General features: G+C 45.9%; 2 protein-coding genes across 2 annotated transcripts in view; both read right to left on the bottom strand.

The window, feature by feature from the left end:
* Positions 1-962: 962 nt before the first annotated feature.
* Positions 963-6923, bottom strand: LOC110520869 (nuclear pore membrane glycoprotein 210). The gene is made up of 5 exons (XM_021598313.2): positions 6476-6923; positions 6148-6317; positions 5935-6066; positions 1274-1424; positions 963-1088 (listed from the first exon to the last, which is right to left on the bottom strand). The coding sequence occupies exons 1-5, from the start codon at positions 6640-6642 to the stop codon at positions 1082-1084; spliced, it is 627 nt and encodes a 208-aa protein (XP_021453988.1). The 5' UTR covers positions 6643-6923; the 3' UTR covers positions 963-1081.
* Positions 6924-9856: 2933 nt separating this feature from the next.
* Positions 9857-19531, bottom strand: part of LOC110520896 (small conductance calcium-activated potassium channel protein 2-like) — a 95532-nt gene continuing 85857 nt past the window's right edge. The window contains exons 8-10 of the mRNA XM_036967821.1: positions 14365-14492; positions 13764-13833; positions 9857-10348 (exon numbers count right to left, since the gene is read on the bottom strand). Coding sequence (XP_036823716.1) covers positions 9980-10348; positions 13764-13833; positions 14365-14492 — 567 coding nt within the window. The 3' untranslated portion in view covers positions 9857-9979. The remainder of the gene's footprint in view (positions 10349-13763; positions 13834-14364; positions 14493-19531) is intronic.

Below are 19531 nucleotides of genomic sequence, written 5' to 3'. Positions count from 1 at the left end.
TCTGTAAAGATCTGACAGACTACACTACTGTCTACATTAGATCTGACAGACTACACTACTGTCTACATTAGGGACACACCTAAAGGCTCTGTAAAGATCTGACAGACTACACTACTGTCTACATTAGATCTGACAGACTACACTACTGTCTACATTAGATCTGACAGACTACACTACTGTCTACATTAGATCTGACAGACTACACTACTGTCTACATTAGGGACACACCTAAAGGCTCTGTAAAGATCTGACAGACTACACTACTGTCTACTTTAGATCTGACAGACTACACTACTGTCTACATTAGATCTGACAGACTACACTACTGTCTACATTAGATCTGACAGACTACACTACTGTCTACATTAGGGACTCACCTAAAGGCTCTGTAAAGATCTGACAGACTACACTACTGTCTACATTAGGGACACACATAAAGGCTCTGTAAAGACCTGACAGACTACACTACTGTCTACATTAGGGACTCACCTAAAGGCTCTGTAAAGACCTGACAGACTACACTACTGTCTACATTAGATCTGACAGACTACACTACTGTCTACATTAGGGACACACATAAAGGCTCTGTAAAGATCTGACAGACTACACTACTGTCTACATTAGGGACTCACCTAAAGGCTCTGTAAAGATCTGACAGACTACACTACTGTCTACATTAGATCTGACAGACTACACTACTGTCTACATTAGATCTGACAGACTACACTACTGTCTACATTAGATCTGACAGACTACACTACTGTCTACATTAGGGACTCACCTAAAGGCTCTGTAAAGATCTGACAGACTACACTACTGTCTACATTAGATCTGACAGACTACACTACTGTCTACATTAGATCTGACAGACTACACTACTGTCTACATTAGGGACTCACCTAAAGGCTCTGTAAAGATCTGACAGACTACAATACTGTCTACATTAGGGACTCACCCGTTTCTGTGTCATGCACGCTTTTCCAGACTCTGAAGGAGAGGGTGGAGCCTAGCAGCAGGTAGGCATCATGGGAGGGGCTAAGGTAGAGTCTGTCTGTCACGGTCAGGCTCACAGAGGCCGGCTCTACCCACTAAGTAACACACAGGGGACAGGTAAAAACCAGCACAAACTATTCTTACACAAACTAATCCATCGATCTTCATCCATAATCTATCACCCCATCCACTCATCCATCATTCCAGGTGCTTCCATCAATGTATTTATCCTTCGAAGCCAATGCATCAATCCCTTCATCCATCCCTCCATCCTCCTTACCTTGTAGTCTGGGTGCGAGAGGCAGGCCGTGACCCGTACCACCCCGCTACGGACCCCCTCCAGCAACACACTGTCCCCTTTCTGACCTGCTTCCTCCAGGGACAGGATGTGATGGGGCGGGGAGTAGCCCGCCTCTGAGAAACGCACAAACCTACACAACATACAGTATATATAGTGCATTCAGAAAGTATTCAGACCCCTTGACTTTTTCCACATTTTGTTACGTGACAGCCCTATTCTAAAATTGATTAAATCATTTTTTCCCCTCATCAATCTATACACATCCAATAATGACAGAGCAAAAACAGGTTTTTAGAATTTTTTGGTAATTTATTACAAATAAAATCTGAAATATCACATTTACATAAGTATTCAGACCCTTTACTCAGTTGTTGAAGCCCCTTTGGCAGCGATTACAGCCTCAAGTCTTCTTGAGTATGACGCTACAAGCTTGTCACACCTGTATTTGGGGAGTTTCTCCCATTCTTCTCTGCAGATCCTCTCAAGCTCTGTCAGGTTGGATGGGGAACGTCACTGCACAGCTATTTTCAGGTCTCTCCAGAGATGTTCGATCTGGTTCAAGTCCGGGCTCTGGCTGGGTCACTCAAAGACATTTAAAGACTTGTCCCAAAGCCACTTGTGCGTTGTCTTGGCTGTGTGCTTAGAGTCGTCCTGTTGGAAGGTGAACCTTTGCCCCAGTCTGAGGTCCTGAGCTCTCTGGAGCAGGTTTTCATCAAGTTCTCGCTGTACTTTGCTCCATTAATCTTTCCCACGATCTTGACTAGTCTCCCAGTCCCTGCTGCTGAAAAACATCCACACAGCATGATGTGCCACCACCATGCTTTACCGTAGGGATGGTGCCAGGTTTCCTCCAGACGTGACACTTGGCATTCAGACCAAACAGTTCAATCTTGGTTTCATCAGACTAGATAATCTTGTTTCTCATGGTCTGAGAGTCCTTTAGGTGCCTTTTGGCAAATTCCAAGTGGCCTGTCATGTGCCTTTTACTGAAGAGTGGCCTCCGTCTGGCCACTCAATCATAAAGTCCTGATTGGTAGAGTGCTGCAGAGATTGTTGTCCTTCTGGAAGGTGTTCCCATCTCCACAGAGGAACAATGGAGCTCTGTCAGAGTGACCATCGGGTTCTTGGTCACCTTCTCCCCCGATTGCTGTTTGGCCGGGCGGCCAGCTCTAGGAAGTCTTGGTGGTTCCAAACTTCTTCCATTCCATTTAAGAAGGCCACTGTATTCTTGGGGATATTCAAAATGCTATAGACATTTTTTGGTACCCTTCCCCAGATCTGTGCCGAGACACAATCCTGTCTTGGAGCTCTACGGACAATTCTTTTGACCTCATGGCTTGGTTTTTGCTCTAACATGCACTGTCAACTGTGAGACCTTATATTGACAGGTGTGTGCCAATCAATTGAATTTACCACAGATGGAAACATCTCAAGGATGATCAATGGAAACAGGGTGTGAAGGCTTATTTAAATAAGGTATTTATTTACAGTGCCTTGCGAAAGTATTCGGCCCCCTTGAACTTTGCGACCTTTTGCCACATTTCAGGCTTCAAACATAAAGATATAAAACTGTATTTTTTTGTGAAGAATCGGACACAATCATGAAGTGGAACGACATTTATTGGATATTTCAAACTTTTTTAACAAATCAAAAACTGAAAAATTGGGCGTGCAAAATTATTCAGCCCCTTTACTTTCAGTGCAGCAAACTCTCTCCAGAAGTTCAGTGAGGATCTCTGAATGATCCAATGTTGACCTAAATGACTAATGATGATAAATACAATCCACCTGTGTGTAATCAAGTCTCCGTATAAATGCACCTGCACTGTGATAGTCTCAGAGGTCCGTTAAAAGCGCAGAGAGCATCATGAAGAACAAGGAACACACCAGGCAGGTCCGAGATACTGTTGTGAAGAAGTTTAAAGCCGGATTTGGATACAAAAAGATTTCCCAAGCTTTAAACATCCCAAGCAGCACTGTGCAAGCGATAATATTGAAATGGAAGGAGTATCAGACCACTGCAAATCTACCAAGACCTGGCCGTCCCTCTAAACTTTCAGCTCATACAAGGAGAAGACTGATCAGAGATGCAGCCAAGAGGCCCATGATCACTCTGGATGAACTGCAGAGATCTACAGCTGAGGTGGGAGACTCTGTCCATAGGACAACAATCAGTTGTATATTGCACAAATCTGGCCTTTATGGAAGAGTGGCAAGAAGAAAGCCATTTCTTAAAGATATCCATAAAAAGTGTTGTTTAAAGTTTGCCACAAGCCACCTGGGAGACACACCAAACATGTGGAAGAAGGTGCTCTGGTCAGATGAAACCAAAATTGAACTTTTTGGCAACAATGCAAAACGTTATGTTTGGCGTAAAAGCAACACAGCTCATCACCCTGAACACACTATCCCCACTGTCAAACATGGTGGTGGCTGCATCATGGTTTGGGCCTGCTTGTCTTCAGCAGGGACAGGGAAGATGGTTAAAATTGATGGGAAGATGGATGGAGCCAAATACAGGACCATTCTGGAAGAAAACCTGATGGAGTCTGCAAAAGACCTGAGACTGGGACGGAGATTTGTCTTCCAACAAGACAATGATCCAAAACATAAAGCAAAATCTTCAATGGAATGGTTCAAAAATAAACATATCCAGGTGTTAGAATGGCCAAGTCAAAGTCCAGACCTGAATCCAATCGAGAATCTGTGGAAAGAACTGAAAACTGCTGTTCACAAATGCTCTCCATCCAACCTCACTGAGCTCGAGCTGTTTTGCAAGGAGGAATGGGAAAAAAATTCAGTCTCTCGATGTGCAAAACTGATAGAGACATACCCCAAGCGACTTACAGCTGTAATCGCAGCAAAAGGTGGCGCTACAAAGTATTAACTTAAGGGGGCTGAATAATTTTGCACGCCCAATTTTTCAGTTTTTGATTTGTTAAAAAAGTTTGAAATATCCAATAAATGTCGTTCCACTTCATGATTGTGTCCCACTTGTTGTTGATTCTTCACAAAAAAATACAGTTTTATATCTTTATGTTTGAAGCCTGAAATGTGGCAAAAGGTCGCAAAGTTCAAGGGGGCCGAATACTTTCGCAAGGCACTGTATTTTATTTTAATTCTAAAAAACTGTTTTTTGTTGTTTTAAAGATGTATTTATTTTTTACCCCTTTTTCTCCCCAATTTCGGGGTATCCAATTGTTTAGTAGCTACTATCTTGTCTCATTGCTACAACTCCCGTACGGGCTCGGGAGAGACTAAGGTTGAAAGTCATGCGTCCTCCGATACACAACCCAACCAAGCCGCACTGCTTCTTAACACAGCGCCATCCAACCCGGAAGCCAGCCGCACCAATGTGCACCGTGCACCTGGCAACCTTGGTTAGCGCGCACTGCGCCCGGCCCGCCACAGGAGTCGCTGGTGCGCGATGAGACAAGGATTTCCCTACCGGCCAAACCCTCCCTAACCCGGACGACGCTAGGCCAATTGTGCGTCGCCCCACGGACGGTTACGACAGAGCCAGGGTCTCTGGTGGCACAACTGGCGCTACAGTACAGCGCCCTTAAACCCTGCGCCACCCGGGAGGCCTAACCTGTTTTTGTTTTGACATTATGGGGTATTGTGTGTAGAATGATGAGGAACATTTTTATTTAATCAATTTTAGAAAAAGGGTGTAACGTAACAAAATGTGGAAAAAGTCAAGGGGTCTGAATACTTTCTGAATGCGCTGTACATAACATTTTCAGTTGACTGTGTTTCTTTCACCTTCCTTTGCCATTATATCCCTCTTTCTCCATCCCTCTGTCTCACCTAACAATCTCTGCTGTCTCTGAGTCCTTTACTAGCCTCCACTCAAACTGTAGACCTGCCAGACTACTGAATGTGTTGCCTGAGAGAGAGAGAGAGAGAGAGAGAGATGATAATGACATCCTCAGGCAGAGAGACTCCTGGTGCCAGAAGGGAGTAGTAAACACACAGATCCAGGTTCTTTAGCATGACAGACAGACAGACAGACAGACAGACAGACAGACAGACAGAGTCAGTCAGTCTCAGTCAGTCAGTCAGTCTGTCTGCCTGCCTGCAGGGACTAGCCTCAGGTTAGTTAGCCTTGAGTCTAACACCTGCTGTCTTTTTCCTCCGAGCTACCCTGGGCTATTGGATGGCTATACAATCTGAACACTGTGACCTGGATGAGTTTCTAAGCCAAGAGAATAAAGAGGAAAAGGGACCTTCTGGGGCTGGATGTGGATAATAGACAAAAGGTGATAGACAGGTTCGTTTTGAACTAGGCCTGGCAGCCGAAAACTGTCGACAATAAACCAAAGTTTCCTTTTAACCCTTTGGGTTTGAGTTGTTCCCTCTGTGAGCCTGTGGTACATTTGGATGGTTTGAGTTGTTCCCTCTGTGAGCCTGTGGTACATTTGGATGGTTTGAGTTGTTCCCTCTGTGAGCCTGTGGTACATTTGGATGTGTGAGGCATTTAAGCTCAGCTCTCAAAGGAACATCAGTGGGCCCATGCTCAGTGCTCATTCTTATGGAGGGATGAAAGGAAGAACAACACCGTGTCTACATATTGACAGCCTTTAGCCCTCAGAGTTAAATGTGTGGGGTGGGTGATATGTCAATGACAAGGCAAGTACCTCCTGAGTCCAGTGCCATGACGGAGAGCACGAGGGGTGGGTCCTCGGTGAACAGTTGACGCGTCGTCGTGACAACCTGAATCTGCTTGATCTGGTCAACAATGACATCACAGCGCAGGGTATGGCCAGTCACTGAAAGATGATGAGGGCTGTTTAGTTACACCCTCCACACCTCCCTCTCTCCTTTCTGCTACACACACACACTTCCCTCACCAGAGTCCTGTCCCCGTATGATGCTGGCCCCTCGGTTAGTGTCCAGTGGAGCGGACTGAGGCCGGGCGGACACTAGAACATGCTGGCTACAGGCTGATGGATGGAGGATGGAGGGAGGGATGGAAGGAGAGAGGGGCCAAACAACGACTGCCTGGGGTTGGGAGGACACCCTGAAAATATCACACAGATAACTAAGTGGCGTTCTGTCCACACCCACTTGGCATTATGTCTAATATTTAAGTTGATACATCTTCTGCTTTTTCAGCACCACCACATCAACTTGACAATCTGAATAGAAACATTAATTTCATCATTCACTGCCACTCACCATTTATAGCATCCCTTCTCTGCTGTCAACGTGAAGTTGACATGATTATGATTTGATCTGGGCAAAAGTAACTTGGGAACATTCAGCCTTGTCGACTGACTCAAAGCAATAATAGTTACACTAAAAATCAATAATTTACATAATACTTTAGAGTTTAAAACGGCCATTATTGTGTATACATGTTGAGGTCTCAACAATTGCGATCAAAACACTTAAACTGACGTTAGAGCGGTTTCATTTTTTAAGCAACTTCGCATTGTTTACGTTGGATTGTTAACGCTAGCTAACGTTAACTAGCTAAACTTAGAGGTTTCGATAGCCATTGCTAGCTAACAAGTAATAAAAAACGATATATGTTCGTCAGTGACTTGTCATTTCTAAATAAACGAATTAATGAGACAAAAACAGCAACTAAAAAGCCATTAAACTAATCAATATTGCAAAATGTTGGTAGACAGCAACGCGTCACTATCATTGTTGATTTTTGATCTGAGCTGCCAAAAACAAAGCAGCGCGTTCATGGGACGTCATGTGTTTACAGTCTTGAACATTCCCCAACCAACTATACTCTTCTTGGGGCCCAAAATAATTATTTGGACAGACAGGCTACATTTATTTTTATCTAACATTAAATTACAAAACTTGTTACATTGATATACAATACATTTTGTATCTCCAAGGAACAAATAGAATTTCGCACCATAACACGTCTTCAAACACTCCTTATGCAGCTGCAACTAGATTCTTTAAAGTGCCAATCTGCGATTAAAACAATAACAAAGCAGATGACCCGCCACTTTTTTGGGTAAAAAGCTGAGGGATGGGCCTGAAGAAATATAACCACTCAAATTCATAGGCTTTGGATGCAAGCAGTGATCATCCATAATATCAACATGATCGTTTTAACCATGTTTTGAGGCTATACAGTGTTTGTTTACATTTACAATGTTTACAAACATTTTAATCAAACAAGTTTATATTTTGGGTTCTGATGGGGTGACAGTTGAACTAAGCTAATGAGGAATTTATAAATTGGAGTAAACGAATGGACAACAACACTTAGGCTTCTACTTCCAGATTATACATACTATACAAAAAAATATATGGCAAATAGAAATCAAAACTGGATGGTGTTCAGAGATAGATGAGATGGGAGGGGTTGAGTGGAGCTGAAGGATGAGACTAAAAACAAATCAAATATAACTATTGCAACATAAGCATTTCTAAGTGATATAATTCAAGAATCAATGAGTATATCATTCATTTACGTCAAATGTATGTAACAAGTGCAGATTGCCATTTTAACAACAATGTGAGGTGTAAATTGGACTGGGGAAAGAACACACATTTTAGCATGGAGGCCATAAAATCAGGTATTCTAACATAGGAAAAGGACAGGGGGATACCTAGTCAGTTGTACAACTGAATGTATACAACTGAAATGTGTCTTCCGCATTTAACCCGTTTGAATCAGAGAGGTGCGGAGGGCTGCCTTAATGAACATCCACATCTTCGGCGCCCGGGGAACAATGGGTTAACTGCCTTGCTCAGGGGCAGAACGACAGGTGGGGATTTGATCAAGCAACCTTTCGGAACAGGACAGGTGTCTACAGGCAGAGTAGTTTTTATACTGCAGGTAAACTGTAATGATTCCAAAGAAGAAAGACCAGACAAGCCAAAATTCACCCAATAACTCAGTGATGTTATATAGATATATACTTTATTAATTATCTCTGATAAAATAAAATTACAAAATCATTTCACCCTCAAACGCACCTCCCTTGTCCATTATTTATTATTATTAAAGTTTATTATTAATACATTTATCATTAATTGTCAGGACGAATGAGAAGAATACTATAGTATAATAATAGTAGATATTAGCTATAACCGTTAAATCGTAATGGTAGAAAAGACTGCGCAATACAAAGCTATGTAGATTTCAGTAACAGTATACTTACTGTACAGTACAATATTCCAAGCGGGTGTAATTCAGTATTCCGGCCACAGAATGTCACTATAAGACAGTTTTCAAAAGGGTCTCCGTAGAAATAGAAATCTTATTCCATCACATCATAATAATTATTCTCTCAGATATATAGTCTCTCCCTCTATAGGGTTAAGTTTTGTAAGCAACCGTTTCTCTCTTGCCATGGCCTGTATCCTTTGTCTGGTTAATATTCCTTCATTCCCTGTCTATGGCAGTCCATCGAGCACAGTGAAAAGTGCCGTCCACAAAGCACTAGTACTAGTCCAAATCCAATGTTCCTTGAAAAACATTGTCGGGAAATCTGAAACTCCTCTTCCCATCTCCCCAGTGACATCCTCTTCTGCCTCTCTTTTGTAGTCCATTTGAGAGAGAGCACTTTGGTAGATTATGTGTGTGTGTCCACATGTGGGTGTGGTTCAGCGTGTATGTGTGTGGGTTTAGGCATATCTGTGCCCCTGTGCAAACGGTGTGCTTGTGGTTTGAAATGTACAGCATACATTCATTAAAACAGAGTTTTGGGGACATGTGTGCATAAGGAAATATGGCAGTAGTGTTTCCTTGGACCGTGTCTATGCTCTGTGTCAAGTAATAAATGCCTGGCAGTATGTTCTTTTCAGTTGGACTTAGTGCATTGTCTGCTTAGCAGTAATAGGCTATTCTATAGTGTTTTATAGTCTACTATAGAATGCGGCGCGATATTGTGTGCTATTTTATGTGTTTGTGTGTGTGTGTTTGCTGTGTATTTTGTTGTAGTGTGTTTATGTTGCCATGGTGTGTGTGTATGTGTGTGTTAAAAGGTAGGCATACTACATGGAGAGTGTGTGTTGTGTGTGTGTGTGTGTGTGTGTGTGTGTGTGTGTGTGTGTGTGTGTGTGTGTGTGTGTGTGTGTGTGTGTGTGTGGTGTTTAGTATGTATTATGGTCGTTGATTAAATGGTTAGTTAAAGGGATGCTCGTTACCACACAAGTAGCAGTTAGATAGAAAATAGATCATAAGGACAAAAAGTCATAGTCAATCATTCCTGATGGAGGGATGGGAGGGAAGAGGGCGAGAGATGGAGGGAGAGAAAGAGATGAAGAGAAAGAGGGATAGAGAGGGACAAATGGAAAAAGAGAGGAAGACGTTTTCCTGTCATTAGATTGGATTCCATTAAAGACCTCTGTAATTAGTCCAGGTTATCTGTTTCCCCCTTCCTCCCCCTTTCCCCCCTCTCCGTTTCCATTTCCTTCTCTCTCTCCCAACCTCCCTCCACTTCCTTGGCTCTCCTATCCCTCACCTTCTCTCTCTCCCATCCCTCCCTCCCTCCCTCTCACAGCCTCTTATCTGTGATCCTTTCCCTCGCCCTCCCCCATTTCCCCCACTCCCCCCCCCCCCCCCCCCCCCCCCCCCTTCTGCAGCATCTGAAGTTGCTAGTATTGGGGCTGACCTCCTCATCCCGTATTCCTACTGGCCCTCTATCTCCTCCTCTACCCTCACCTCTTCTTTCCCCTTCCCATCCTCTCCTCCTCCTCTCTTTAACAACTGGAGGTGCTAGTATTGGGACTAGTGCTGCCCTCTATGGTTCCTTCTGGGGGCTGCTGTGGCTCTGGGGCCAGGGTTGGGCTTGGGGTCAGGGCATGGGCAGGGGCCAGCTGAGCAACAGGGACCAGGGCTGTCCCTCCTCCACCTGCACCTGCACCTCCCCATCCTCTGTAGTCCCTCTCTCGGAGCAGGTGGAGCAAGGTGGTGTGCTGGGCAGACAGCGTGGCAGACAGGTGGGCAGGCAGGGCACTGAAGCCGGCGGTCAGCTGTTCCACCCGCGTTTCCAGAGACAGCATCTGCCGTTCCAGGTCCTCACTGCGATCGTTCAGCTCCGACATCAGCTCGTACATCACACTTTGCATCTACGCACGCACGCACGCACGCACGCACACACACACACACACACACACACACACACACACACACACACACACACACACACACACACACACACACACACACACACACACACACACACACACACACACACACACACACACACACACACACACACACACACACACACACACACACACACACACACGGGAAGAGAGGGAGATCATTTAGCAATGACATCAGCAGGGTTGGGGTCAATTTGAATTAAAGTCCCTCAATTCAGGAAGTGATTAGATCTTTTAAATTTCAGTTTACTTCCTGAATTGACTGACTTCAATTAGAATTAACCCAATCACTGGAGAGATATGGAGGATTCAGTAAGAGAGCCATGAAAAAGGGAATGAGAAAGAGAGAGAGAAGAGGAGTGAGTGTGAGGAAGGGAACCCTCTGTGTGGGCGTCAAGGCTGAATAAGAAAGGAGAGAGAGAGTTCAGGGCTGAATAAGAAAGGAGAGAGAGAGAGAGTTCAGGGCTGAATAAGAAAGGAGAGAGAGAGAGAGTTCAGGGCTGAATAAGAAAGGAGAGAGAGAGAGAGTCAAGGCTGAATAAGAAAGGAGAGAGAGAGAGTTCAGGGCTGAATAAGAAAGGAGAGAGAGAGAGTTCAGGGCTGAATAAGAAAGGAGAGAGAGAGAGAGTCAAGGCTGAATAAGAAAGGAGAGAGAGAGAGTTCAGGGCTGAATAAGAAAGGAGAGAGAGAGAGTCAAGGCTGAATAAGAAAGGAGAGAGAGAGAGTTCAGGGCTGAATAAGAAAGGAGAGAGAGAGAGAGGCAAGGCTGAATAAGAAAGGAGAGAGAGAGTCAAGGCTGAATAAGAAAGGAGAGAGAGAGAGTTCAGGGCTGAATAAGAAAGGAGAGAGAGTTCAGGGCTGAATAAGAAAGGAGAGAGAGAGTCAAGGCTGAATAAGAAAGGAGAGAGAGAGAGTCAAGAATGAATAAGAAAGGAGAGAGAGAGTTAAGTGCTGAATAAGAAAGGAGAGAGAGAGAGTCAAGAATGAATAAGAAAGGAGAGAGAGAGAGTTCAGGGCTGAATAAGAAAGGAGAGAGAGAGAGTCAAGAATGAATAAGAAAGGAGAGAGAGAGAGAGTACAGGTAACCATGGTAAAGAGTGGCCGATTGAAAACATTTGTGTCAGAAGGCACTGATCCATAGAGACACACACACACCACCTACACACCGAACCACCGAACCTCTTTCTCTTTTTCTCTCTTTTTCTTTCTCTCATGCATTCACACCCACACATTAACAGAAATACACGCCCTCCCTCTCTCCTCTCTTCTCTCATTTTCTCTCTCTGTCATCCCATTTTTAACACTTGTTCCGGTTGCTAGGAGACGCAAAGCCACAGAAACAGACGGGTCAGAGTGGAAACAGCGGAATGCTGAGATATATTTGGGGGGCAAAGTTATGTGTGTCAGAGGGTATTGCGTGTGGTGTGTTTGTGTGTTTGTATGTTTATGTGTTTGTGTGCTTCTTAAATAACAGCCCCTCGTATCATGCTTGGACAGCTTTGGATATAAGTGCAAGTTAGTCGCACTGATATTTGGCAGTCTCAGCCACGTACATAGACTAACAGTACATGGTTTCAGAGCAGGTCATGGGTGCACCTCAGCCACGCTCAAGGTCCTAAACAATATCTTAACCGCCATCGATAAGAAACAACACTGTGCAGCCGTATTCATTGACCTGGCCAAGGCTTTCGATTCTGTCAATCACCACATCCTCATCGGCAGACTCGATAGCCTTGGTTTCTCAAATGATTACCTCGCCTGGTACACCAACTACTTCTCTGATAGAGTTCAGTGTGTCAAATCGGAGGGCCTGTTGTCCGGACCTCTGACAGTCTCTATGGGTGTGCCACAGGGTTCAATTCTTGGACCGACCATCGCTCTTGCTGATGGTGAGTGTCTGATCCACCTCTACGCAGACGACACAATTCTGTATACTTCTGGCCCTTCTTTGGACACTGTGTTAACAACCCTCCAGGCGAGCTTCAATTCCATACAACTCTCCTTCCGTGGCCTCCAATTGCTCTTAAATACAAGTAAAACTAAATGCATGCTCTTCAACCGATCGCTGCCTGCACCTGTCCGCCTGTCCAACATCACTACTCTGGACGGTTCTGACTGAATACCTAGGTGTCTGGTTAGACTGTAAACTCTCCTTCCAGACTCACATCAAACATCTCGAATCCAAAGTTAAATCTAGAATTGGCTTCCTATTTCGCAACAAAGCATCCTTCACTCATTCTGCCAAACATACTCTTGTAAAACGGATCATCCTACCGACCCTCGACTTCGGCAATGTCATTTACAAAATAGCCTCCAATACCCTACTCAATAAATTGGATGCAGTCTATCACAATGCAATCCGTTTTGTCACCAAAGCCCCATATACTACCCATCACTTCGACTTGTACGCTCTCGTTGGCTGGCCCTCACTTCATACTTGTCGCCAAACCCACTGGCTCCAGGTCATCTACAAGAACCTGTTAGGTAAAGTCCCCCCTTATCTCAGCTCGCTGGTCACCATAGCAGCACCCACCTGTAGCACGCGCTCCAGCAGGTATATCTCTCTGGTCACCCCGAAAACCAATTACTCCTTTGGCCGCCTCTCCTTCCAGTTCTCTTCTGCCAATGACTGGAACGAACTACAAAAATCTCTGAAACTGGAAACACTTATCTCCCTCACTAGCTTTAAGCACCAACTGTCAGAGCAGCTCACAGATTACTGCACCTGTACATAGCCCATCTATAATTTAGCCCAAACAACTACCTCTCCCCCTATTGTATTTATTTATTTTGCTCCTTTGCACCCCATTATTTCTATCTCTACTTTGCACATTCTTCCACTGCAAATCTACCATTCCAGTGTTTTACTTGCTATATTGTATTTACTTCGCAACCATGGCCTTTTTTTTTTTTTTTTTTGCCTTTACCTCCCTTATCTCACCTCATTTGCTCACATTGTATATAAACTTATTTTTCTACTGTATTATTGACTGTTTGTTTTACTCCATGTGTAACTCTGTGTTGTTGAATGTGTCGAACTGCTTTGCTTTATCTTGGCCAGGTCGCAATTGTAAATGAGAACTTGTTCTCAACTTGCCTACCTGGTTAAATAAAGGTGAAATAAAAAATAAATAAAACATGGCCTTCAGATTGCAGGCCTGAGTACAGTAAGACTAAAGCAAAGTAACTAGCGAGCTACTGCTCCATTTCAACTGTTATGGGCAGCCTAGCTGTTTGGAAGAGGTGCTTTCTGTATCCGGAAGTGTCCATGTACACAAAGACACCAGTCAGTGGCAGAGTTAAACAATATCCTGTATGATTACAGATTTCAGCATTTGACATTGCTCTACGTGTGTGTGATGTGTGTGTGTGTCACCTTTGAGAGGTCCACCAGAGTGTTGGCCTGATCACTCAGTTTCCTCTGCTCCATCTTCACACTACGCAGTCTGCAAAGAAACACACACATACACTGTGACACACGCTTACACACTGTGACACACACACACACACACATCGATGATGCATCCACAAAAGAGTTAAGCCAGAAAACTGCTAGGTCACAGCCAGGTAACAGTTATTAGCCCAGCTAGGTTAGCAGCAGGAGTATAGCATCAGATTCTAGAATTAGACAGCATAGACCAGACCAGGAAGTACATACAGCAGAAGCCAACTGGTCCAACAGCTTCAGTTAGCACCATTCACTGGACATGAGTTCCATTTGGATTCAAGAGCAGGTATAAACCCATCATTGTCTAATCTATTTTCACATCAGACTAGACAGGTGTCAGACTAGCTAGCCAACCTCTACAACTAATTAACACAGGGTAACCACTGTCTGCATGGTCAATGGCGTTTTTTGTTTCCTGTCCTGGAACTAACCACAGAGACCTAGGCTAGACAATATGTCTGGGTTGTTAATACATGTAAGTGTACTGAGGGCTGCGGGTCAGAGATGTGATGTGTGTGTGTGCTCTCACTGGTGGATGGCCTGCAGGAACTTCCTCTGGTGTTTGCGGACTCTGGAGTGGTCAATCTTCTTCTGTAGTTTGGTGTGTTTGTAGATGAGCCAAGTCTCCCTCAGAACGTTGGCCGCAGCATTTTTTATCTGCACGGAGAGAACACACACACACACAGTTACACTTTAGCAAGTCAGGCAGCAGATCTACCCAGATCTACCTCTTCCCCATCTCCCTCTATCTTCCTCTCTCTCGTTCTCAGTCTATTTTCTCTTCCCCTGGAGAGTACAACAGTCCCTACTCTCTCTGTCCCTCCACACACATTTGCTCACATACTGTCAGTCACACACTGTCCTTACGTAGAGTCAGCCTCCTCAGCCCAATACTATTCATCCACACAGACCTGTCCTCAGGGAGAGTCAGCCTCCACAGCCCAATACTATTCATCCACACAGACCTGTCCTCAGGGAGAGTCAGCCTCCACAGCCCAATACTATTCATCCACACAGACCTGTCATTAGGGAGAGTCAGCCTCCTCAGCCCAATACTATTCATCCACAGAGACCTGTCATTAGGGAGAGTCAGCCTCCTCAGCCCAATACTATTCATCCACAGAGACCTGTCATTAGGGAGAGTCAGCCTCCACAGCCCAATACTATTCATCCACACAGACCTGTCCTTAGGGAGAGTCAGCCTCCTCAGCCCAATACTATTCATCCACACAGACCTGTCCTTCGGGAGAGTCAGCCTCCTCAGCCCAATACTATTCATCCACACAGACCTGTCCTTAGGGAGAGTCAGCCTCCACAGCCCAATACTATTCATCCACACAGACCTGTCATTAGGGAGAGTCAGCCTCCTCAGCCCAATACTATTCATCCACACAGACCTGTCCTTATGTAGAGTCAGCCTCCTCAGCCCAATACTATTCATCCACACAGACCTGTCCTTCGGGAGAGTCAGCCTCCTCAGCCCAATACTATTCATCCACACAGACCTGTCCTTAGGGAGAGTCAGCCTCCTCAGCCCAATACTATTCATCCACACAGACCTGTCATTAGGGAGAGTCAGCCTCCACAGCCCAATACTATTCATCCACACAGACCTGTCCTTAGGGAGAGTCAGCCTCCACAGCCCAATACTATTCATCCACACAGACCTGTCCTTATGTATAGTCAGCCTCCTCAGCCCAATACTATTCATCCACACAGACCTGTCCTTATGTAGAGTCAGCCTCCTCAGCCCAATACTATTCATCCACACAGACCTGTCCTTAGAGAGAGTCAGCCTCCTCAGCCCAATACTATTCATCCACACAGACCTGTCCTTAGAGAGAGTCAGCCTCCTCAGCCCAATACTATTCATCCACACAGACCTGTCCTTAGAGAGAGTCAGCCTCCTCAGCCCAATACTATTCATCCACACAGACCTGTCCTTAGAGAGAGTCAGCCTCCACAGCCCAATACTATTCATCCACACAGACCTGTCCTTAGGGAGAGCCAGCCTCCTCAGCCCAATACTATTCATCCACACAGACCTGTCCTTAGAGAGAGTCAGCCTCCTCAGCCCAATACTATTCATCCACACAGACCTGTCCTTAGAGAGAGTCAGCCTCCACTGCCCAATACTATTCATCCACACAGACCTGTCCTTAGGGAGAGTCAGCCTCCACAGCCCAATACTATTCATCCACACAGACCTGTCCTTACGTAGAGTCAGCCTCCACAGCCCAATACTATTCATCCACACAGACCTGTCCTTAGGGAGAGTCAGCCTCCACAGCCCAATACTATTCATCCACACAGACCTGTCCTTATGTAGAGTCAGCCTCCTCAGCCCAATACGATTCATCCACACAGACCTGTCCTTAGGGAGAGTCAGCCTCCTCAGCCCAATACTATTCATCCACACAGACCTGTCCTTACGTAGAGTCAGCCTCCACAGCCCAATACTATTCATCCACACAGACCTGTCCTCAGGGAGAGTCAGCCTCCACAGCCCAATACTATTAATCCACACAGACCTGTCCTTAGGGAGAGTCAGCCTCCACAGCCCAATACTATTCATCCACACAGACCTGTCCTCAGGGAGAGTCAGCCTCCACAGCCCAATACTATTCATCCACACAGACCTGTCCTTAGGGAGAGCCAGCCTCCTCAGCCCAATACTATTCATCCACACAGACCTGTCCTTAGGGAGAGTCAGCCTCCACAGCCCAATACTATTCATCCACACAGACCTGTCCTTACGTAGAGTCAGCCTCCACAGCCCAATACTATTCATCCACACAGACCTGTCCTTAGAGAGAGTCAGCCTCCACAGCCCAATACGATTCATCCACACAGACCTGTCCTTAGGGAGAGTCAGCCTCCACAGCCCAATACTATTCATCCACACAGACCTGTCCTTAGGGAGAGTCAGCCTCCTCAGCCCAATACTATTCATCCACACAGACCTGTCCTTAGGGAGAGTCAGCCTCCTCAGCCCAATACTATTCATCCACACAGACCTGTCCTTAGGGAGAGTCAGCCTCCTCAGCCCAATACTATTCATCCACACAGACCTGTCATTAGGGAGAGTCAGCCTCCTCAGCCCAATACTATTCATCCACAGAGACCTGTCATTAGGGAGAGTCAGCCTCCTCAGCCCAATACTATTCATCCACACAGACCTGTCCTTAGAGAGAGTCAGCCTCCTCAGCCCAATACTATTCATCCACACAGACCTGTCCTCAGGGAGAGTCAGCCTCCTCAGCCCAATACTATTCATCCACACAGACCTGTCCTTAGAGAGAGTCAGCCTCCTCAGCCCAATACTATTCATCCACACAGACCTGTCCTTAGGGAGAGCCAGCCTCCTCAGCCCAATACTATTCATCCACACAGACCTGTCATTAGGGAGAGTCAGCCTCCACAGCCCAATACTATTCATCCACACAGACCTGTCCTTAGGGAGAGTCAGCCTCCTCAGCCCAATACTATTCATCCACACAGACCTGTCCTTAGGGAGAGTCAGCCTCCACAGCCCAATACTATTCATCCACACAGACCTGTCCTTAGGGAGAGTCAGCCTCCTCAGCCCAATACTATTCATCCACACAGACCTGTCATTAGGGAGAGTCAGCCTCCTCAGCCCAATACTATTCATCCACACAGACCTGTCCTTAGGGAGAGTCAGCCTCCTCAGCCCAATACTATTCATCCACACAGACCTGTCATTAGGGAGAGTCAGCCTCCACAGCCCAATACTATTCATCCACACAGACCTGTCCTTAGTGAGAGTCAGCCTCCACTGCCCAATACTATTCATCCACACAGACCTGTCCTTATGTAGAGTCAGCCTCCTCAGCCCAATACTATTCATCCACACAGACCTGTCCTTATGTAGAGTCAGCCTCCTCAGCCCAATACTATTCATCCACAGAGACCTGTCCTTAGAGAGAGTCAGCCTCCTCAGCCCAATACTATTCATCCACACACACAGACCTGTCATTAGGGAGAGTCAGCCTCCACAGCCCAATACTATTCATCCACACAGACCTGTCCTTAGGGAGAGTCAGCCTCCACAGCCCAATACTATTCATCCACACAGACCTGTCCTTACGTAGAGTCAGCCTCCTCAGCCCAATACTATTCATCCACACAGACCTGTCCTCAGGGAGAGTCAGCCTCCTCAGCCCAATACTATTCATCCACACAGACCTGTCCTTAGGGAGAGTCAGCCTCCTCAGCCCAATACTATTCATCCACACAGACCTGTCCTTAGGGAGAGTCAGCCTCCACAGCCCAATACTATTCATCCACACACACAGACCTGTCCTTAGAGAGAGTCAGCCTCCTCAGCCCAATACTATTCATCCACACAGACCTGTCCTTAGGGAGAGTCAGCCTCCTCAGCCCAATACTATTCATCCACACAGACCTGTCCTTAGGGAGAGTCAGCCTCCTCAGCCCAATACTATTCATCCACACAGACCTGTCCTTAGGGAGAGTCAGCCTCCTCAGCCCAATACTATTCATCCACAGAGACCTGTCCTTAGAGAGAGTCAGCCTCCTCAGCCCAATACTATTCATCCACACAGACCTGTCATTAGGGAGAGTCAGCCTCCACAGCCCAATACTATTCATCCACACAGACCTGTCATTAGGGAGAGTCAGCCTCCACAGCCCAATACTATTCATCCACACAGACCTGTCCTTAGGGAGAGTCAGCCTCCACAGCCCAATACTATTCATCCACACAGACCTGTCCTTACGTAGAGTCAGCCTCCACAGCCCAATACTATTCATCCACACAGACCTGTCCTTAGGGAGAGTCAGCCTCCTCAGCCCAATACTATTCATCCACACAGACCTGTCCTTATGTATAGTCAGCCTCCTCAGCCCAATACTATTCATCCACACAGACCTGTCCTTATGTAGAGTCAGCCTCCTCAGCCCAATACTATTCATCCACACACACCTGTCCTTAGGGAGAGTCAGCCTCCTCAGCTCAATACTATTCATCCACACAGACCTGTCCTTATGTAGAGTCAGCCTCCTCAGCCCAATACTATTCATCCACACAGACCTGTCCTTAGGGAGAGTCAGCCTCCTCAGCCCAATACTATTCATCCACACAGACCTGTCCTTAGGGAGAGTCAGCCTCCTCAGCCCAATACTATTCATCCACACAGACCTGTCATTAGGGAGAGTCAGCCTCCTCAGCCCAATACTATTCATCCACACAGACCTGTCCTTAGGGAGAGTCAGCCTCCTCAGCCCAATACTATTCATCCACACAGACCTGTCCTTACGTAGAGTCAGCCTCCTCAGCCCAATACTATTCATCCACACAGACCTGTCCTTAGGGAGAGTCAGCCTCCACAGCCCAATACTATTCATCCACACAGACCTGTCATTAGGGAGAGTCAGCCTCCACAGCCCAATACTATTCATCCACACAGACCTGTCCTTAGAGAGAGTCAGAGGAGAGATCTGGGAGGAGTCACAGTCACCGCCTCTGCCATATCAAATCACATTCTAACACACACCATTCAACAAATCAAGCTTGATTAATTGAACCAGGTGTGTTAGTGCTGTGGTAGAACAAAAGCCTGCACACACACACTGTGGTTCTCCAAGACCAGGGTTGAAGAACACTGTTAAATCATCAGTAGGACACCTTGGAGGGTGGCAGTGAGGGAGCA

The sequence above is a fragment of the Oncorhynchus mykiss genome, chromosome 3 (assembly GCF_013265735.2).
Source record: "Oncorhynchus mykiss isolate Arlee chromosome 3, USDA_OmykA_1.1, whole genome shotgun sequence".
Lineage (NCBI taxonomy): Eukaryota > Metazoa > Chordata > Actinopteri > Salmoniformes > Salmonidae > Oncorhynchus > Oncorhynchus mykiss.
Note: the sequence above shows the minus strand (reverse complement) of the source record. Positions and strands in the feature narration are given on the sequence as shown.